The sequence below is a fragment of the Oncorhynchus kisutch genome, linkage group LG1 (assembly GCF_002021735.2).
Source record: "Oncorhynchus kisutch isolate 150728-3 linkage group LG1, Okis_V2, whole genome shotgun sequence".
Classification (NCBI taxonomy): domain Eukaryota; kingdom Metazoa; phylum Chordata; class Actinopteri; order Salmoniformes; family Salmonidae; genus Oncorhynchus; species Oncorhynchus kisutch.
The window spans coordinates 53744397-53767505 of record NC_034174.2 but is presented as its reverse complement, the minus strand read 5'-3'; the positions used below and the strand labels follow the sequence as shown (position 1 = coordinate 53767505).

The window sequence follows — 23109 nt, the reverse complement described above, 5'->3', positions numbered from 1 at the left end:
CCGGCAGCGCAGGAGAGGAGAGAGGCTCTGGCTGCGCTGAACAGGCGGGAGACTCCAGCAGCGCTGTAGAGGAGAAAGGCTCTGGCTGCGCTAAACAGGCGGGAGACTCCAGCAGCGCAGGAGAGGAGAAAAGCGCTGGCTGCGCTGAACAGGCGGGAGACTCCGGCAGCGCAGGAGAGGAGAAAGGCTCTAGCTGCGCTAAACAGGCGGGAGACTCCAGCAGCGCAGGAGAGGAGAAAAGCGCTGGCTGCGCTGAACAGGCGAGGCGCACTGAAGGCCTGGTGCGTAGTGCTGGAACTGGTGGTACTGGATCGAGGACACGCACAGGAAGCCTGGTGCGGGGAGCTGCTACCCGAGGACTGGAGTGTGGATGTGGCACAGGATGGGCTAGACTGTGAAGGCGTACTGGAGATCTTGAGAGCAGTGTTGGCACAGGACGTGCAAGGCTAGGGATGTGCACAGGAGGCCTGGTGCGTGAGGCTGGCACCAACTTCACCAGCCGACTAACACGCACCTCAGGACGAGTATGGAGCGCTAACCCAGGTGCCATCAAATCCCCAACACGTTCCGTCGGGCGAATCCCATGCAAAAACCACCAACACAGCAACTCCCTCATTTCTCTCTCCTCCAATTTCCCCATTAACTCCTTCACAGTCTCTGTTTCGCTCACCTCCAACACCGGCTCTGGTTCTGGTCTCCTCCTTGGCTCCTCACGATAAACAGGGAGAGTTGGCTCAGGTCTATCTCCTGACTCAGCCACTCTCCCTCTGAGCCCCCCCCCCCAATAAATTTCTTGGGGTGACTTTCGGGTTTCGCTCTGCGCCGCTGTGTCTGTTTCTCCAACTCCATTCGCCTATAGCCCTCCTCGCACTGCTCTAGCGAATCCCAGGCGGGCTCAGGCACTCTCTCTGGGTCGGCCGCCCACCTGTCTATTTCATCCCACGTCGTATACTCCATGCTTCTGCTGTCCATAACCTCCTCATAACACTGCTGTTGCTGCCTTTGTTGCCTCTCCTCTTTCGGCTGCTCCTGCCTGTTGACATGCCGCTTGGTCCGTTGGTGGTGGGTGATTCTGTTACGGCGTTCTAGTTGTGATGAAGGAGAGTCGGACCAAACTGCAGCGTGTCGATTGCGATCCATGTTTATTTAAACAAACGTAAACACGACTAAACACGAACACTACAAAACAATAAACGAAAACCGAAAACAGCCTATACTTGTGCAAACTAACAGAGAGTACACATAGGACAGATAGGACAATCACCCACGAAATACAAAGTGAAACTCAGGCTACCTAAATACGGTTCCCAATCCGAGACAACGAGAATCACCTGACTCAGATTGAGAACCGCCTCAGGCAGCCAAGCCTATACAAGACACACCCCTAATCAACCACAAATCCCAATGCCTACAAAAACCCCAATAGGACAATACAATAACCCCATGTCACACCCTGGCCTGAACAAATAATAAAGATAAACACAAAATACTTTGACCAGGGCGTGACACTGTCGATATTATGGATATAATTTGGAAATTTTGTCTGGTTGTCGTGACCGCTATTTCCGGTGGATTCCTGGGCATAACGCACCAAACTAACGCAGGTATTTGGATATTAAAAAAAAATTATGGAACAAAAGGAACATTTACTGTCTAACTGGGAGTCTCGTGAGTGAAAACATCCGAAGATCATCAAAGGTAAACGGTTAATTTGATTGCTTTTCTGATTTTCGTGTACATAATGCTATGCTAGGCTATCGATAAACTTACACAAACGCTTGTATTGCTTTCGCTGTAAAGCATCATTTCAAAATCTGAGACGACAGGGTGATTAACAGAAGGCTAAACTGTGTTTCGCTATATTTCATTTGTGATTTCATTAATATGAATATTTTCTAGTAATATCTTTTGACTGTTGCGCTATGCTATTCAGCGGTTGCTGATGACAAATATACCGGATCCGGGATGGGTAGTTCTAAAAGGATTTAAAGTGGTCCTGTGGACAGTTACTCCAATCTCCACTGCAGCTCCTTCAGGGTTATCTTTGTTGTCTCTCTAATCAATGCCCTCCTTGCTTGCTCCGTGTGTTTTGGTGGGCAGCCCTCTCTTGGCAGGTTTGTTGTGGTGTTATATTCTTTCCAGTTTTAAATAATGGATTTAATGGTGTTCCATGGGATGTTCAAAGTTTCAGATTTTTTTAATAAATCAACCTTGATCTGTACTTCTCCACAACTTTGTCCCTGACCTGTTTGGAGAGCTCCTTGGTCTTCATAGTGCCGCTTGCTTGGTGGTGCCCGTTGCTTAGTGGTGTTGCAGACTCTGGGGCCTTTCAGAACAGGTGTAAATATACTGAGGTCATGTGACAGATCATGTGACACTTACAGTGGTTCCTCCTTTAAAAGTTGTGTCGTACTGCGGCTCACCTTGTGTGCTGCTGCAGCATTCTGTGGCACGCCGTTTATTTCTCAGCCATTTTTTCTGTTACTGCAAGTTATAGCTAGTTTGACCACCAGAGGGCATATTTGAGAAGCATTTGATTGTAAAGTGGTGATCCTTACTGACCTAAAACAGGGAATTTTTACTCGGATTAAATGTCAGGAATTGTGAAAAACAGAGTTTAAATGTATTTGGCTAAAGTGTATGTGAACTTCCGACTTCAACTGTATACCCCAAAAATATATGGGGTATTGGAAATGATGCATACAATTACATTGATGGAAGCAACAATCTATCCACAATATTAAAGCTGATCCACCTTCTACATTTTTTATATATAAAAGGAAAATATACAAATAAAATAATAATAATACATGAATACAATTATAAAAAACATGTTTGATACCATTCCATTGAATCCATTCCAGACATTATTAGGAGCCGTCCAGCAGTGATAGAACCGTATGGCTGAACCCAGATATACATTTCAGAACCATAATGTTCTATCAGCAATTGCACCCCCCTAAAAAACAGATTTATAAATGGCTCAGGATTTTGATACTCTGTGAAAGCTTTGATGCTTAGTGTCTCAAAACAGTGTTTTGTACAGTCCCAGGGTCATTAAGTATTTGTCTATTTTTGAGGCTACCAGACAGCCCTTTTCATTATTTTGTCTACATGATGTAATAATTAATTTGAACAACAAATTACAAATGCAAGCTTCATAAGTAAATTATAAATATCAAGCTATTTTGACATACCAAAAGACCAGTAGGCCTACGCTAGTAATTGCTGCTTGATGCCCCATTGCTGGTGAGCTTGCATCGTAAATAGTTACAATTGTTGATCACCCCCCCCAAAAAATTGGAGCTGCATATGTACAGGGAGAACACATGCAAACGATCACTGCGCAAATGTAGCCTGTTATTACAGCCATAAACAGGGATGCATTTTCAAAACTCAAGATACAGAAATACACTGCATTTTACAGCTGCATTTTGAGCTGAACGTTATTCAAGTTAGCAGTCAATATAAACTAGGAAAATCATGTAATCTTGTCACTTCTCTGGAGTCCAGATTAAGCAGGATTATACGGCATACCTGTATGCAGCGAGGGCTGTGGGATCAGATGGAAAGCATGATCTGCCGGTGGCCTTTTTCTTCCTCACAAATATCGTAATTAATTTCGTAGGTCGTAGGTCGGCTACTCTGGTTTTGCCAAGCAACACCTAAGAAAATTAAACAAGAACTTTATGGTCACTCATCTGGATATGAGAGCCCGCCCTTGCATGCCAATGCTGATGACTGGTCATTGGTCAATAAATCAATCAATAAAATGTATTTATAAAGCCCTTTTTACATCAGTAGAGCAATGCAGATGTAGAAGCATGGTGGCTAGGAAAAACTCCCTAGAAAAGGCAGGAACATAGGAAGAAACCTAGAGGGGAACAAGGCTCTGAGGGGTGGCCAGTCCTCTTCTGGCTATGCCAGTGGAGATTGTAACTGTCACAGTGTACATTTAGGCTATATTGTTTAAGAATTTCAGATATTCATAGATGACTAGCATGGTCAACTAATAATCAGTGGTTGGATGGTGCAACAGGTCAGCACCTCAGGAGTAAATGTCAGTTGGCTTTTCATAGCCGAGCATAGAGGTCGAGACAGTAGGAGAGCGAGAGAGAGGTTCGAAATAGCAGGTCCGGGAAAAGGTAGCAGGTCCTTTGAACAGGTCAAGACGTGTCAAGACGTGAACAGTCAAGACGTGCAACTTTTTGGTTCTGAGGCACAGATTAGATGTTTTTGAAACAAGAATTTGGTGCAATGCAGTAGGCCTATGTTGGTGACCATATCGAATAAGCAAATGTATAATACAAATGGTAAGCTAAATGTAGCCTATTGAAATATGCATGACATTTTTTTTGTTTTTTTATGATTTTTCATAAACAATAGGCCGATTAATCGTTATCGGTTATTGGAGGACCAAAAACAAGCCGATACCGATTAATCGGCCGATTTGTTTTATTTATAATGACAATTACAACAATTCTGAATGAACACTTATTTTAACTTAATATAATACATCAAAATCAATTTAGCCTCAAATAAATAATGAAACATGTTCAATTTGGTTTAAATAATGCAAAAACAAAGTGTTGGAGAAGAAAGTAAAAGTACAATAGGTGCCATGTAAGAAAGCTAATGTTTAAGTTCCTTGCTCAGAACATGAGAACATGTAACGGCTGTTGGTGGAAGAAGGTGAGGACCAAGGTGCACCGTGGTACGTGTTCATCCTTTATAAGTTGAACTGAACACTGAATAGCAAAACAAAGAGAACAACCGAAACAGTTCTGTCTGGTGCTGACACAAAAACAGAAAGCAACTACCCACAAAAACCCAGTGAAAATGCTACCTAAGTATGTTTCTCAGAGACAACGATAGACAGCTGCCTCTGATTGAGAACCACACCCGGCCAAACAACAAAGAAATACAAAACATAGAATGTCACACCCTGGTCTAACCAAAATAGAGAATAAAAGCCTCTCTATGGCCAGGGCGTGACAGTAACCCCCCCCAAATGTGCGGACTCCGGTCGCAAAACCTTACTCTAAAGAGGAGGGTCCGGGTGGGCCTTCTTTACGGCGGCGGCTCTGGTGCGGGATGTGGACCCTGCGGGATGTGGGGACCCTCGCCGCCGACCCCGGACAGGCGGTAGACTCTGGCAGCGCCAGACAGGCGGGAGACTCTTGCAGCGCCGGATAGGCGGCGAATACACTGGGCCGTGGAGGCGCACTTGCAGTCTCGAGCGCAGAGCTGGCCCCACCCGTTCGGTCTGGATGCCAGACCAACACTGGCCTATGAAAGCTCGGCCGAGACACAGTGCGCATCACCCCATAGCATGGGGCCTGACCAATCCCATGCGTGCCACGGTAAGCACGGGGAGTGGGCTCAGGTCTCCAACCTGACTCCGCCACACTCCCCAGGTGCCCCCCGCAAAAACATTTTTGGGGGCTGCCTCTCGGGCTTCCTTGCCAACCGTGTTCTCTTGTACCGCTGGTTCCCTTCTCCTGCTGCCTTTGCTCTCCTGGCACTCCACCTGTTCCCATGGGAGGCGATCCCTTCCAGCCAGGATCTCCTCCCATGTGTAGGATCCCTTTCCATCCAGAATGTCCTCCCATGTCCAGTCCTCTTTTCCATGCTGCTTGGTCCTTTGGTGGTTGGTAGTTCTGTAACGGCTGTTGGTGGAAGAAGGTGAGGACCAAGGTGCAGCGTGGTACATGTTCATGCTTTATTAGTTGAACTGAACACTGAATTGCAAAACAACAAAGAGAACAAAACAAACAGTTCTGTCTGGTGCAGACACAAAAACAGAAAGCAACTACCCACAAAAACCCAGTGGGAAAAAGCTACCTAAGTATGGTTCTCAATCAGAGAGAACAATTATTCATCTGCCTCTGATTGAGAACCACACCGGCCAAACAACAAAGAAATACAAAACATAGAAAATGAACATAGAATGCCCACCCTAGCCTAACCAAAATAGAGAATAAAAGCCTCTCTATGGCCAGGGCGTGACAGAACATATGAAAGCTGGTGGTCTTCAATATTATTCCCAGGTAAGAAGTTTTAGGTTGTAGTTATTATAGGAATTATAGGACTATTTCTCTCTATACCATTTGTATTTCATTAACCTTTGACTATTGGATGTTCTTATAGGCACTTTAGTATTGCCAGTGTAACAGTATAGCTTCCGTCCCTCTCCTCGCTCCTCCCTGGGCTCGAACCAGGAACACAACGACAACAGCCACCCTCGAAGCAGCGTTACCCATGCAGAGCAAGGGAAACAACCACTCCAAGGCACAGAGCGAGTGACGTTTGAAACGCTATTAGCGGAAGTTGATAGGCTTGAAGTCATAAACAGCGCAATGCCTGAAGCACAGCGAAGAGCTGCTGGCAAAACGCATGAAAGTGCTGTTTGAATGAATGCTCACGAGCCTGCTGGTGCCTACCATCACTCAGTCAGACGTTTATTCGTTTATTCTTTCAGTGAAATACGGAACCATTCCGTATTTTATCTAATGGGGGGCATCCCTAAGTCTAAATATTCCTGTTACATTGCACAACCTTCAATGTTATGTCATAATTACGTAGAATTCTGGCAAATGAGTTCGCAACGAGCCAGGCAGCCCAAACGGTTGCATATATCCTGACTCTGCGTGCAATGAACGCAAGAGAAGTGACACAATTTCACCTGGTGAATATTGCCTGCTAACCTGGATTTCTTTTAGCTAAATATGCAGGTTTAAAAATATATACTTCTGTGTATTGATTTTAAGAAAGGCATTGATATTTATGGTTAGGCACACGTTGGAACAACGGCAGTCCTTTTTTGCGAAAGCGCACCGCATCGATTATATGCAACGCAGGACACGCTAGATAAACTAGTAATATCATCAACCATGTGTAGTGAGTGATTATGATTGATTGATTGATTGTTTTTTATAAGATAAGTTTAATGCTAGCTAGCAACTTACCTTGGCTTCTTACTGCATTTGCGTAACAGGCAAGGCAGGTGGTTAGAGCGTTGGACTAGTTAACTGTAAGGTTGCAAGATTGAATCTCTGAGCTGACAAGGTAAAAATCTGTCGTTCTGCCCCTGAACAAGGCAGTTAACCCACTGTTTCTAGGCCATCATTGAAAATAAGAATGTGTTCTTAACTGACTTGCGTGTAAAAAAAAATGGGGGGGGAAAGAGAAAAATCGTCCAAATCGGCATCCAAAAATACCGATTTCCGATTGTTATGTAGACTTGAAATCGGCCCTAATAAATTGGCCATTCCGATTAATCGGTCGACCTCTACTCACAACCCTCCAAAACCTTCTCACTGCACTAGATCACCCGATTTGTGTTGATTGACAATTGCTGGCCCAATCAGAGGGTTGAGTGTGTTTCACTAGCTGCATGGGGAGTAGCCTAACCCACGGAGACTCTGTGCCACAAAATGAGTGACAAAACGTTACAAAACCTGGCCAGATAATTTCAAGTCATCAGTCTCAAGTCAATGTCGAGTCTTAAGTCTTGGCAAAGTTGGTAGGCTTTAGAAAAGCAAGCAATAACTAAATGTACAGAATAAGACCAAATATTGTTTCCCCAGATTTTAGCAGAGATGCAGAGAAGCATATTTAGGGGGTGGGGGGAATGATTTGGGGATGACATTTAAACCAAAGTGTGTATTCCAGTCACTTATTGTCATTCAAGGTATGAAAACAAATATCTAAATATGTCTTGTTTTGGTCAGCTGTATAGTACAACGTCACAATTTGATTGTTGATATACAGTACTGTATGACCCCATTCTCTGCTTCACTGATCTTTCGCCTCAGAAGGGAGATGAAACAAAGACCAAATAACTCAATCCATTCATATCCCCATTTCCCTATTGACCGAATTGACATTTAGAACAAACTGCTTCCTGTAGCAACCAAGCTGAACTATTAGGTGTGAACTACACAATCCCTTTATGTCTAGAGCCTGGTTCTGTGGAATAGCAGTAGTTTTTATGTAATTTCCACTGATGCCATTCTCCTATCTGCTCTGTAGGACCCCTGTGAGTACTGTGAGTGCACATCCATTTATATTCTTGCTGCTCAGGCAAATAGCAGTCAATTAAAATATAGCATCGATGTAAGGATTATGCTGTTAGTGGAGTGAGTATTCTCATTAGCAACACTACCACCACTGTGAAATGAAGAGTGAGTGATTGGTGGCACTTTCAATTTAAATGTTGTGTTGTTACGGACTTTGAAACTGTGAATGGATGACAATTATAATAACATCACAACATTTGTTGACTGTACACAGTTACATATGGAGATATGTTTGAATGTAATTACAATACATGCACATCCATTAGATAGGGTCATCACACATAAGATTGCAATAATGACTCACTCTCATTTGACAAGGAGATACATTCGTAAAATGGTAACTCATAACTTCCAACATGGAAACTCGTCAAACATAATCAAATAATTAGGAATCGGGAATTAAAATGCAAGGAGATGTCGACGCGCAGAACCCACTGAGTTTTGTAATTAGGGGTAGTGAGTCTAATTTAAAGCGGATTTTGATTGTGCTAATTATGTAATCGTCTTCCCTTCCACGTTTCGATGTGACCTTTTAAGAAGTTCACTGAGAGAATAGGGGTGTGAATATTGCTTTGTTATCTTTTAACAGGGGCATGATCAAAATAATTGACATTATTATAACACATTATTAAGTGTGTTAATCCATATTTCAATGTTTAAGTCAGGCCCCTGGTGTACTCTAATCATTAAAGTTGTATTTCTTTATATTCATTATTTGATAGTTGGAGCTCTGATATGAAAATCATTGGCCTTGCGGCCTTGTGAATGTTGACCTGTTAAAAGGTCTTACTCACATCGGCTGCGGAGAGCATGATCACACAGTCGTCCGGGACAGCTGATGCTCTTGTGTCACTGGGCAGCTCTCAGCTGTGCTTCCCTTTGTAGTTTGTAATTGCTTGCAAGCCCTGCCACATCCGACAATTGTCAGAGCCGGTGTAGTACAATTCGATCTTAGTCCATTATTGACGCTTTGCCTTGTTTGATGGTTCGTCGGAGGGCATTTCTTATAAGCTTCCTCATTAGAGTCCCGCTCCTTGAATGCGGCAGCTCTACCCTTTAGCTCAATGCGAATATTGCCTGTAATCCATGTGTTCTGGTTGAGGTATGTACGTACAGTCACTGTGGGGACAACATCCTCAATGCACTTATTGATGTGACTGATGTGATATACTCCTCAATACCATCGGAAGAATCACAGTATATATTCCAGTCTGTGCTAGAAAAACAGTCCTGTAGTTTAGCATCTGCTTCTTCTGACCACTTTTTTATAGACCAAGTCACTGGTGCTTCCTGCTTTAATTTTTGCTTGTAAGCAGGAATCAGGAGGATATAATTATGGTCAGATTTGCCAAATGGAGGGAGATTGGAGAGCTTTGTACACGTCTCTGTGTGTGGAGAAAAGGTGATATTAATATGCACTGCACGATATTATGACCTCCCTGTTTTCTCAGATTTGAACCAGCTTTTCACTGCATTTCACCTCTGAAAGTTATATATAGAATGATGTACAGTTTTGGTTTTATTTGGTAATTTCTTTCAGTCTTTCAATAGTATACATTGAAAGAGTGGATGTCCAGTTCAACACGTTACTTCAGTCACTACAATATTACTGTTATAGTATACAGGTCATCACCATTTTGTAAAATATTCAATACAAACACTGTAAATTAATCTCTGTTCTCTTTGTAGATAATGTATCCCAGATATCCCATTCGTCAGTGAGCATTCGTATCCTGGATGTGAATGACAACCCTCCTGAACTGGCCACGCCCTATGAGGCATCTATCTGTGAGGATGCCAAGCCGGGTCAGGTAAGGGCAAACTTTAAAGTATTGCATTAATAACATGTATTTACTGTGCTGGTTGTGTGAATGGTGTGTGTGAATGAAGTTGCTGGTATTTCATAAATTCATAATTATTTCCAGTAGATTAGCAAAAATATTACCATGACTCAACCAAAACTGAGTTCAACAGCAATAAGGGGCTAAGAAAACAAATCTCATTGGAAACCTGACTTAATTGGCAATATTTTTGAATAGATTTTGAATTTCTACGGTGTACATACAGAAATGTAATGTAATGTGATGATTTACCTAGGGTTTTCAATATCACAGTCGTGGAGCAGCCCATGGTTGCATTATGCTCTATCCAGTTTAATTTTAAGAACTATCCAGCACCAGCAATCCAACTCCTCTACTTCATTTTAACTATCTCTGATGCATCAAATCGAAGATGTTGTTTCCAAAGCTGTGTTTAAAACATAAGTTGTTTGACATATACTAGTAGACCTTTGTATGCTTGCTGGTCGGATGCAATGTTGGGAAATCAGTTTGTGTTGGTTGTAGAGCACAGCCAAGACATTCTTCCTCTTTGTCAGAATTGTTTCATTATCGCCTAGATTCTCGTTTGGACCTTTCTCAATTGGACAGCATGATCTATTTGACACTTTGTTCCAAAGGCAATTTATAAAAACTCTGTTTTTGGCACACAAGCTGCTTACCAAACTAGGCTTACGCCAATACTTGAGTTATTGGTTATAAAAGGAAAATGTATGTCTGTGCTCTTTGCATTTGTGCTTTCTTGACTGAAGATGTAAAGCTGGGATTGAATCAGTATATAATAAGCCATTTAGCAGACACTTTTATCCAAAGTGACTTACAGTGAGTGTGTACATTTTACATTTGGTGCCCCCAGCATCAATATACAAGTATCAGTCTTCAATATAGTGTCAAAAAATACAAATTGAGTTAGTTCCTTTGGAGGAGTATGCTAATTTTAATTTGTTGACATCATGCATTTGCATGCAATTTTATACCCTTTCATCTGTTGTATTTATTAAACAAACAAAAAATGCCAGCTGTTTTGATATTTACTACATAATATTCAACAGCCGATTTAGTGGAGAGATTACACAATATCATTGAAGTTGGACAGAAATGAATGCATAATCCAAAGATCATGAACTGGGAACAGTTGGTGGCGTAAGAATAAAACATGTGTGGCTGTATGCATAGTGCAGAAGAAGGAGAATAGACAGAATAACCCTGATTCTCAACTCCCATTAAAAATGGACGGGGTCATTAAGGTATTTTATTCCCATTCATGGTCAACAAGCCACGGGCTCAGTTGGAGCCAATTACACTGAGCGGAGCAAAGGAATAATTAAAAGACTGGGGATGCATCCCAAATGGCATTTTACTCCCTATATAGTATAGTGAACTACTTTTGATCAGGGTCCTATAGGCCCTAGTCAAAGGTAGTGCACTATATAAGGAGTAGGGTGACATCTGGGATGCACAGAGATTTTAAGCGAGGCCTCCAAGCTGGAAGCCACATTTACATGTGTAATGAGGCTTAGGCCTCCCCTCCTCTTGCTCTGCAGACTCTTAACTGCTCATCGCCCTCTGTGTTTGCCACCTCTCCCAATAACATTGTCTGGTCTGATCTCTCGCCACCTCGCTCCTTCCTCGCTCCCTCCTCCATCTGCAAGCCAACATTAACCTTCAACACATAATCATAGGGAGACCATTAGTCTTATTGTTGAGATTTTCCCCAACAGGATTCTTTCACAGGTCCATTTAGATTTCAGACGTGCAGCTCAAAGATGTTCAGCTCACGGGCACATTTGGCATTTGGAAATCTTTTTCAAATAACATAGATAGGACCATATTTTCCCATTTTAATTTATCCACTGACGTCTATCCATTGATTGGTCAGGAAAAATGGTCAGTTTGTTGACAGGTAAGCGTTAGAAATAAAATGGAATGGGCTTCTGTTTTTGTTGAAGGCACAAACAAATAAAATTGTATTTGTCACATGTGCCGAATACAACAGGTGTAGACCATACAATAAGAAAATAAATACATGTTAAATAAAAAATCTAAAATAAAAGTAACAAATAATTAAAGAGCAGCGGAAAAATAACAATAGCGAGGTTATATACAGTATATTTTTGTACCTTTTATTTAACTAGGCAAGAACAAATTCTTATTTACAATGATGGCCTACCGGGGAACAGTGGGTTAACTGCCTTGTTCAGGGGCAGAACGACAGGTTTTTACCTTGTCAGCTCGGGGATTCAATCCAACAACCTTTCGGTTACTGGCACAAAGCTCTAACCACTAGGCTACCTGCCGCCTCAAAATGACTACCTGTTCTCTGTACACCACACATACAATGATCTGTACGGTCCCTCAGTCGAGCATGGAATTTCAAAAACAGATTCAACCACAATGACCAGGAAGGTTTTCCAATACCCCGCAAAGAAGGGCACCTATTGGTGGATTGGTTAAAGTTTAAAAAAGCAGACATTGACTATCCGTTTGAGCATGGTGAAGTTATTAATTACACTTTGGACTCAGGGATTTCACCATGTGGCCAATGGTGACTTTCAGAGAAAACTAAGGATGGCTCAACAACATTTTAGTTACTCCACAGTACAAACCTAAATGACAGTGAAAAGAAGGAAGGCTGTACAGAAAATACAAATATTCCAAAACATGCATCCTGTTTGCAATAAGGCACTAAAGTAAAACTGCAATAAATGTGGAAAAGAAATTAACTTAATCTCCTGAAAAAAGTGTTATGTTTGGGGCAAATCCAACGCAACACATCACTGGATATCACTTTTCATATTTTCAAGCATGGTTGTGGCTGCATCATGTTATGGGTACGCTTGTCATCGGCAAGGAAAATGTATGTTTTTTAGGATAAAAAGAAACAGAATAGAGCTAAGCACAGGCAAAATCCTAGAGGAAAACCTGGTTCAGTCTGCTTTCCAACAGGCACTGGGAGGGAAATTCACCTTTCAGCAGGACAATAACCTAAAACACATGGCCAAATATACACTGGAGTTGCTTACCAAGACGACATTGAATGTTCCTGAGTGGCTTAGTTACAGTCTTGACTTAAATCGACTTGAAAGTCTATGGCAACACTTGAAAATGAATGTCTATCAATTAAGAATTTTAAACAGAATAATGTGCAAATATTGTACAATCCAGGTGTGCAAAGCTCTTCAAAACATACCCAGAAAGACACAGCTGTAATCGCTGCCAAAGGGGATTCGAACATGTATTGCCTCAGATGTGTGAATATTTATGCAAATGAGATATTTCTGAATTAAATTTTCAATATATTAGCAAAAATCTCTAAAAACATGTTTTCACTGTCGTTATGGGGTATTGTGTGTAGATGAGAAAAACAATATATTTACTCCATTTTGAATTCAGGCTGTAACACAGCAAAATGTGGAATAAGTCAAGGGATATGAATACTTTCTGAAGGCACTGTATGCATATGGAAAGACAGCCACGCTCCTCTAACAGGTTCTCAGCAAATCTCTCCCCCTCCAGAGGAGAGGGCAGACCTAAATACTCTTGCCTTATCTGTTCGCTGTTTCACCCGTCCATGCCTGGTGCCAAAGCAATAAATCAAGACTGAGACCTTAGGGTTGAATAGACTATACATCTGAAACATCTTAATCGCTTAAGGACACCCATGGCCGATTTTATGGCTCAAGGGCCTAGATACCAGTTACTAAGACCTGTTTTGTGGTTACCTCTGGCGTTAGAGAAGGTACCTAAAGTTCAAAATCCATTAGGGTATAATCATCATAAAAAAGTTTGCAGCAAAAGTCAAAGCACATGTGGACATCAATAAAATACATGTTTCACTATTATTCCACACTGGAGAAGGTGGTATGCACCAGAATGTCTGTGTTATCTAGTACCCTGTCTATTGCAAACCAATATTATTTTTATATATATTTGTTTTCAGCCACCCTTAATGTTGGATTGGATTTTGGTTTTACGCACCACATGAAGACTATTACAGTTTTTTTTTGCATGTGATTGTTTCTGCTTTCCTCACTTTATACTGCCTTCAAATAATAGTACCTTTTTAATTATTGTACATGACCCATTTCATTTCCCCAACATTGAATGTGCCCATTTTGCACAGCCTAAAACTTTGATGCAGAGATGCATTTGTATATATAGTGCATGTGAACACCCTTCAAATTAGTGGATTCGGCTATTTCAGCCATACTCATTGCCAAAATATGTATAAAATCGAGCACACAGCCACACAATCTCCATAGTGAACATTGGCAGTAAAATGGCCTTACTGAAGTGCTCAGTGACACTCAACGTGGCACCGTCATAGGATGCCAGCTTTCCAATAAGTCAGTTCGTCAAATTTCTGCCCTACTAGATTTGCCCCGGTCAATGCTGTACAGTGCCTTGCGAAAGTATTTGGCCCCCTTGAACTTTGCGACCTTTTGCCACATTTCAGGCTTCAAACATAAAGATATAAAACTGTATTTTTTTGTGAAGAATCAACAACAAGTGGGACACAATCATGAAGTGGAACGACATTTATTGGATATTTCAAACTTTTTTAACAAATCAAAAACTGAAAAATTGGGCGTGCAAAATTATTCAGCCCCCTTAAGTTAATACTTTGTAGCGCCACCTTTTGCTGTGATTACAGCTGTAAGTCGCTTGGGGTATGTCTCTATCAGTTTTGCACATCGAGAGACAGAATTTTTTTCCCATTCCTCCTTGCAAAACAGCTCGAGCTCAGTGAGGTTGGATGGAGAGCATTTGTGAACAGCAGTTTTCAGTTCTTTCCACAGATTCTCGATTGGATTCAGGTCTGGACATTGACTTGGCCATTCTAACACCTGGATATGTTTATTTTTGAACCATTCCATTGTAGATTTTGCTTTATGTTTTGGATCATTGTCTTGTTGGAAGACAAATCTCCGTCCCAGTCTCAGGTCTTTTGCAGACTCCATCAGGTTTTCTTCCAGAATGGTCCTGTATTTGGCTCCATCCATCTTCCCATCAATTTTAACCATCTTCCCTGTCCCTGCTGAAGAAAAGCAGGCCCAAACCATGATGCTGCCACCACCATGTTTGACAGTGGGGATGGTATGTTCAGGGTGATGAGCTGTGTTGCTTTTACGCCAAACATAACGTTTTGCATTGTTGCCAAAAAGTTCAATTTTGGTTTCATCTGACCAGAGCACCTTCTTCCACATGTTTGGTGTGTCTCCCAGGTGGCTTGTGGCAAACTTTAAACGACACTTTTTATGGATATCTTTAAGAAATGGCTTTCTTCTTGCCACTCTTCCATAAAGGCCAGATTTGTGCAATATACGACTGATTGTTGTCCTATGGACAGAGTCTCCCACCTCAGCTGTAGATCTCTGCAGTTCATCCAGAGTGATCATGGGCCTCTTGGCTGCATCTCTGATCAGTCTTCTCCTTGTATGAGCTGAACGTTTAGAGGGACGGCCAGGTCTTGGTAGATTTGCAGTGGTCTGATACTCCTTCCATTTCAATATCATCGCTTGCACAGTGCTCCTTGGGATGTTTAAAGCTTGGGAAATCTTTTTGTATCCAAACCCAGCTTTAAACTTCTTCACAACAGTATCTCGGACCTGCCTGGTGTGTTCCTTGTTCTTCATGATGCTCTCTGCGCTTTTAACGGACCTCTAAGATGATCACAGTGCAGGTGCATTTATACGGAGATTTGAATACACACAGGTGGATTGTATTTATCATCATTAGTCATTTAGGTCAACATTGGATCATTCAGAGATCCTCACTGAACTTCTGGAGAGAGTTTGCTGCACTGAAAGTAAAGGGGCTGAATAATTTTGCACGCCCAGTTTTTCAGTTTTTGATTTGTTAAAAAAGTTTGAAATAATGTCGTTCCACTTCATGATTGTGTCCCACTTGTTGTTGATTCTTCACAAAAAAAATACAGTTTTATATCTTTATGTTTGAAGCCTGAAATGTGGAAAAAGGTCGCAAAGTTCAAGGGGGCCGAATACTTTCACAAGGCACTGTAAATGCTGTTATTGTGAAGTGGAAATGTTTACGAGCAACAACAGCTCAGCTGAAAATTGGTGGGCCACACAAGCTCACGGAATGGGATCGCTGAGTGCTGAAGCGCGTAACACGTCAAAATCGTCTTTCCTCGGTTACAACACTCACCACAACACTCCACCACCCCAAACTGCGTCTGGAAGCAATGTCAGCACAATAACTGTTTGTCGGGAACTTTATGAAATGGGTTTCCATGGCCGAGCAGCCGCACACAAGCTTAAAATCACCATGTGCAATTCCAAGCCTCGGCTAGAGTGTTGTAAAGCTTACTGGCATTGGACTCTGGAACAGTGGAAACACGTTCTCTGGAGTGATGAATCACGCTTTACCATCTGGCAGTCCAATGGACAAATCTGAGTTTGGCAGATGTCAGGACCACGCTACCTGCCCGAATGCATAGTGCCAACTGACCTCAACCCCATTGTACACCTTTGGGATGAATTGGAATGGCGACTGCGAGCCAGGAATAATCTCCCAACATCAGTGCCCGACCTCACTAATGCTCTTGTGGCTGAATGGAAGCAAGTCCCCGCAGTAATGTTCCAACATGTAGTGGAAAGACTTCCCAGAAGAGTAGAGGCTGTTACAGCAGCAAAGGGGAGACCAACTCCATATTAATGCCCATGATTTTGGAACACACTTTTGGTCATGTAGTGTACATTTGATAGATTAGCCTACATTATATTAATACCTAACTTGTGGGTTTGCAGATTAATATAATTTGGTAAAATATGTTGTTCAGTAGCCGATATAGGATAAGGTTGCCTGCAAACCAGACAAACTAATGTAAAAAATGCAGCAACTCAATGGGAGCACAGCATTGCAGGAGCACATTACACATTACAACAGGCCCTTCCCAAGCACATGAAAATTATTGAGTTGCTGTGTTTTTATGCATCATTTGTTTGGTCTGAACACGCTCTAAACTCAAACCCACAGGTATATAAACCGTGATTGTTCCCTGCTGTTCCTGAGGGACAGACAACGGAGATGTCAGCCTGTGATCACGCCCTTGCACATTCCGAGGCAGTCTAAATGTAATGGGAATGACGGACACGGAGTGGGTCCAACACTTTTAGCTGGACAGAGCAGTGAGTATGGAGCTGTCATCTTATGTCGGACGATTTGGAGAGCAGGATCAACCAGCCAACATCACTCCCGGTTCTCCTCAGTCACCTGTGCCCACTCTGTATTTGCTACTGGGTCATTTCAGAGTGTCCGGAGATGTCGTTGGCATCTCCCAAATCTGTGTCCATGTGCCTGTCCCTCTTCCTTGCTGCGATGCTACGGTACACCAACCACTTCATTAATTTCCCCGACGCCCCTGCAGAACATTGGTGCATCAAGGAGAGGTTCCACGCCAAGGCCCCAATGTGCTCTGTGCCATCGGTGGCACCCATATACTGTAGCCACCAGGGCACCCTCTGTCGACGGGCATGTGTACAGAAATTGAATGAGGCAACAAGCTGTGAATGCTCAAGTGATCAGTTGATTTAGAGAGTTTGTTCCAAATTTCCAGGGTCAGCCCTTGACTCCTTCATTTTGTGGCACTCTGGGTTGGCGGAGAGAATGGCCACTCTGAATGGGGACTTGCTAGTCGGTGAGTAGCCTATATATAACCCATGTTTAAGGAGTAAGATGTATGTAATTGTGCTATTAGTTATATTAAAAGGTGTTTATCTCAACAGGTGACAAAGGAAATCCACTTCTGCCATGGCTCATGATGTCCTTCCACAACCCTTCAAGCCAGGAGGGGTATAATGTGGCACACTCTCACCAGGGGTATCGTGGAGAGTATCTTCAGAGTCCTAAAGAGCAGGTTCCTGCAACTTGACACTTCTGACTGTACCATGCTGCTAACACCTGTCAAGATGTGCCTGGTGTTCGTGGCATGCGCCATGTTACACAACATGGCAGTGAGGCGAGACATCCAAGCACCCGGTCCTGGTCCACAACAGCTGCAGCAAGATGAAGAGGAAGGCCGTTACCTGCAGGTCACCAGGGAGATGGCAGTGCTAGGAGAGCACACCAACAACTGGCCAATGGCTATATTGTTTAGGTGCATCCCCTCAAACCAAACACTTTCCATATATGTGACCCGATTCAGGAAACTAGGCGGATGTCGCAAGTCACGACTTCACAGGAGAGCCGTTTGAACGTAAAAAGTGTTTTTATCAAAATGCGATTTTTGGCAGAAATGCCTTCTCGAACATGTGAATTTTCATGTCTACTAAAAACATGCGTAATGGTAAATTAATAAACCAGTAGTATTAGACACTCAGAACAAACTATAAACTGAATTCAATAATTATTATTAAAAGTTCCCCTGGTTTGGGCCTTTTTAACTCGGGGCTATGGTCCTGGAGTTCCTCTATAATCTCCCCCAATCTGTGGTTAAGGGTAGCATTGAGCTCCTTCAGCACGTGGTAAATCAATACACTATCACAGCTTATTGTGATAGACACAACATCACTAATTCTTCATAACGCATTCGTGTACAAATTCCAATTTGTTAGCTAGGCTAGATAGGTGGCTAACATTGGCTAGGCTAGCTAGGTGGCTTATGTTCGCTGGGTTAGCGGTTAAGGTTAGGTTTAGGGGTTAAGATTATGGTTTGGTAACATGCTAGCTAAGTAGTTAAAGGGTTAAGGTTAGGGTTAAGTTTACGATTAAGGTTGGGGTTAAGGTTAGGGTTAGGCTAAAGGGTTAAGTTTAGGGTAAGTGTTAGCCAACATGCTAAGTAGTTGCAGAGTAGCAAGTCGTTGCAAGGTAGCTAATTTGCAAAAATGCTAAAGATTTCCGTGATGAGATTTGAACACGCAACCTTTGTTAATTAATCTCCGATTGAATACACAGTCACTGAATCAAAAATCTAAATCAATGCACTGAATACAAAATCGTGTACTGCACACAAAAACATGTATTTCCAATAAGCATTTAGTGTCTATTTTACAATAATCTGTGATAATGTGTTGGATCAATTCCTGTTAGGGGCGTGGTCAAACGGGTGCGGAACATCTCCTGGAGGGCCCTCTCCCCTCTGTATTGTCACCCCTATTTTCCATCTCTTTAACCAAAGCCTAAAGGAATGTGTGTCAACAGGTGTGGAAGGAAGCTAAAGTAATTCCACTACCTAAAAATAGTAAAGCAACCTTTGCTGGCTCCAACAACCACCCAATCCATTTGCTGCCTGTTCTTAGTAAACTGATATAGAGATTTGTGTTTGAACAAATACAATGCTCTTTTTTAAAGAACAAGTTTACTACTGACTTTCAGCATGCATATAGAGAAGGGCACTCAACTTGTACTGCAGTTACTCAGATGGCTGGCTAAAAAGAAATGGATAAGAAGATGATAGCTGGAGCTGTTTTAGATTATCAGTGCAGCCTTTCATGTTTTTGGTCATAATTTGTTATTGAAAAAACTCACTTGTTATGGCTTTAAATCACCTGACATCGCATGGTTGGAGAATTACTTATCCAATAGAACTCCGAGACTATTCTTCAATGAAAGCTTTTCTAAAGTCAGATATGTACAGTGCGGTATCCCTCAGGGCAGTTGCCTTGATATGCCACTTGTCTTACAAGAAGCCCAGACTACTATATATGCGGATGATTGCACACTCTACACAACAGCACCTACAGCCAGTGATATCACTGATATCACTTTCTAAAGATCTACTTTAACTGTAGGCTGCTGTATATAACAATAAGAATATGGATATATGATTAGTGTGTAATTTGTGTTGTCTCTTGGTGTCTTTCCGATATATAACTCTTATTTAATTTAAAGTAATATCTTATGTTGTTCTTGTCTATAACTGTTCTGTACTTTGTCATGCATTTGTATATTTTATGTGGACCCAAGGAATAGTAGCTGCTACATTTTGCAGTAGCTAATGGGTATCGTCATGAACTAAACTAAACTCTTCCATCCGATCCTCCTCCAACCGCAATTGAGGACGGTACACTGGGACATCTGGACCTGGGGGTAGATTGGCACTGGCACATGTCTTTCTTCCTCCGTTCAACCCTCAACTGAAGGAAAGCTACAAAGTAGGCCTACCTCCCTCTCTCGGGGGAACAGCAGGTGTCTCCTCGTCTGAGGAGATGAAAGTAGGAGGGAAAGTCGCAGTTTTACCTATACTGTAGGACGCCATCTGCAGTCTCTAATTATACATTTCTTAATTTCTTTCAACAGTGTCATGGAATTGCTGGCCTTACTGACTAGTGCTTCTGCAGCCCGGCTACAGCATCTGATAGGGGGTCACTGTCCGACATCCCTGCCTGCACTGTGGGATAAACAAACGTTTTATTTGAGACAGATGTCTCCCACTACATATCATATGTCTACAATTAATCTTTTGTCAATCCTTATCATTGTAGGCTAATTGATACTGTATGTATTTACCTTGATCATTATCCACACCATCACCATATCCATGGGTGTCGGTGGTGGAGAGGGTCGATCCAATCAGCTCCTCCCAAGGAGCGAGGTGGAGCTTCGTGCTTGGCCCTCCACTGGTCGCACTGAACAAGGTCCTATGGTTCGACAATCTGGACTTTACAGCAGTTTGGATGTCTCTTTTGCAACTTGTCAGGGCACTCATCCAGCCTAATACTGAATGCCAGATTTGTTGTTTTCTACTGGAGTCACTTTTAAGCTTATCGTAAATAAATAGAGCGAGTCACATCAGTGGCCAGTATCTCCAGCTCCTCACTGGAGAAATTGGTTTGTGTCTTTTTTCCATCTCTTCCATGGTGGTTCTAGACTACTAGTCATACTGATAACCTTAAATAGCCCAGTATTCCATTCCATCTAGTTGAAACAATTGTTTACAAGTCGGGTGATAGCCCTTCATTTACCATGTAATCCCTGAAATTGGGTCAAGCTGCCCCACCACCCGCACAAGTAAGAAATTGGCCATATAAGGCTTTAGTACACTCATAGTTTCAAATATGCAAATTAAAATAGCTTACGGTCAAGCACTATCCAGGTTCTAAATGTCAACTTAAATTTAATTTGATTTGACAGCCAAAGAAAGATATTACAATTTTAATCTGGGGTAGCCTGCTTTATGTTTCAATAACAGATTTGTATTCTTATTTCATGGTGATACATGGCGATAGTATCTTGTATGTTAACTTTGACTTTCAAAATAAAAGTAGTGAGGTTCTTGAGCTGGTTTGTTTAATGAGGACATTTTGTCTGTGTGGGATCTCCATGATAACATTGCAGCAGCCAAAAGAAGATCAACATGGGGTGTGGTTTTCTTGCCTAGAATATACATTTTCAGAGTGCGGAAGGAAGACACCCCCAAATTAGCTTGTCACACACATGAATAACATAAGTCTGATAATAACAGAGCGCGTAGAAAAGGACAGGATATCAAGGTAAGCCAGGTTTTCTGAAGTATTTTACCAATACATTTTTTTATGATACAATCATTTATCTTTTGTCTCTCTGAGTTTTCATAATTTTACTTCAATTCGCAAGTGGCTGAATCTCACCGGAAAAATCATCAGAGCAAGGGAAACAGCTTCCCTCTGTCTCAGTATGTGTAGCCCATGTATCTGATGACCAAAAGAGTATGACATGTGTCCGCTGCAGCAGTTGATTGATTGATGCCAGCAAGCATTTGGCCACCCTTGATAAAAAAATATAAAATAATTAGCCAATCAGCATTGAACTGAGCTCAATTGTGGGTTGTCCTGGCGCAGCAAAACTCCCCCCAAGGTAGGCCAGTTTGGATTTGGCTTCACACAAATCAAATCACATCCAAAGCAAAACGTTATTGTCAGAAAAACATGTCTGTTTCTGGTCTGCTTGTGTTGTCCTGCAGTAGCTAGCTTGCTAAATCAGCCCTTTTCTAAGCCATGGATGGAGATGGATATTTGGACTTAATTCTCTGTACAGGACAAGGATTATGATCTAACCAAAAAATGCATATATTGTGCCACTAGCCTGAGATGATTGAAGTTCAATATGAAGCCAAGCTGTAGCCTAGTAGGCTAATGTTAACTAGCTAGCTAACTTTTCTGGTTCATTGTTGCCTATGTAAAGTAGTTAGGCTAGCAAACATTTTAGCTATGACAACAAAAAGCATACTGTATGACAGAGCCATATACTGTTTTGTCTACATGAAAGAGAGGAGGCTGGCATTGGCTTTCAACTAATAATTACTTACGGATGCACGCACACACAGAAATCAGTACCCTGGATAGCCACATGATATTTAGGAACATTGATTGGACTACATTGTTTTTGGTATCTTTAAGTTTGTATTCGCTGTATTAAACTAAGCATCCATAGCCTGGTAGATTTTATGATGTTTAAATGTTTATGTTGAGATGTTGCTGGAATAGCGGAGGCAGTGCTCCTGTTGTCTTTGTGCTGACTTGCGGTAACTCTGTGGTTCTAAATCGGTAGTTGTTTAGTAAACTGTCAAAAATATTAACTTGCTTGACATTGCTGTAGGTCATGTAACTGTTTGTTACAATCAATATTTGCTTTGTGGACTTCACGAGACAGAGGTTGCTCTCCAGTTTTGTGATGAAACAAACGTAATGTGAAGTTGAATTTATTTTGATTAATATAATAATAAATGTATTTATTAATTTAATAAATATTATTATAATTATTATTTATTTATTTATTCCGCCAATGTGTGACTGTCTTTTTGTTGTCTCGGCCTTATTGTATATCACGGTGGCGTATGAACGAATGGGTTATGTCAGAACATAGGGTGTAATATGGCTGTTTTACTTACTTCCCCAGTGATTTAACCCACGCACCGCTACTGAAAAAGGAATAGATTTCCTAAGTCTGAATCGGGTGCTATGTTTTTTTTTGCCCCATTTTGTTACACTCTACTTCTGAACATTTTTACGATAATACGATAATACGTGCAAATGTCTCTTAGATGCCATGTTGCTTTCACTCTTAGTCCTGCTGGGGAGCATGAATCAATACATCAACCCATTCATGAATTACCAGAATGACATACTGTACATTTACAGTATATTGCTGTGAAGAAATAGCTTATTCTAAGAGGATTTGTTGAGTAAGGAAAGAAACTTTGAATACTTTTATGTTTTGGCTAAAATCAGCTGTACACCAAATGTTAAAAG

The 23109-nt window shown here is 41.8% G+C and overlaps 1 protein-coding gene across 2 annotated transcripts in view; it reads left to right on the top strand.

Annotated features, from left to right (window-relative positions):
- Nucleotides 1–23109, top strand: part of LOC109891299 (cadherin-22) — a 121940-nt gene that overhangs the window by 73416 nt on the left and 25415 nt on the right. For both annotated transcript variants that reach the window (XM_020483733.2, XM_031827054.1), the window contains one exon: nt 9771–9892. In XM_020483733.2, the coding sequence (XP_020339322.1) occupies nt 9771–9892 (122 nt within the window). The remainder of the gene's footprint in view (nt 1–9770; nt 9893–23109) is intronic.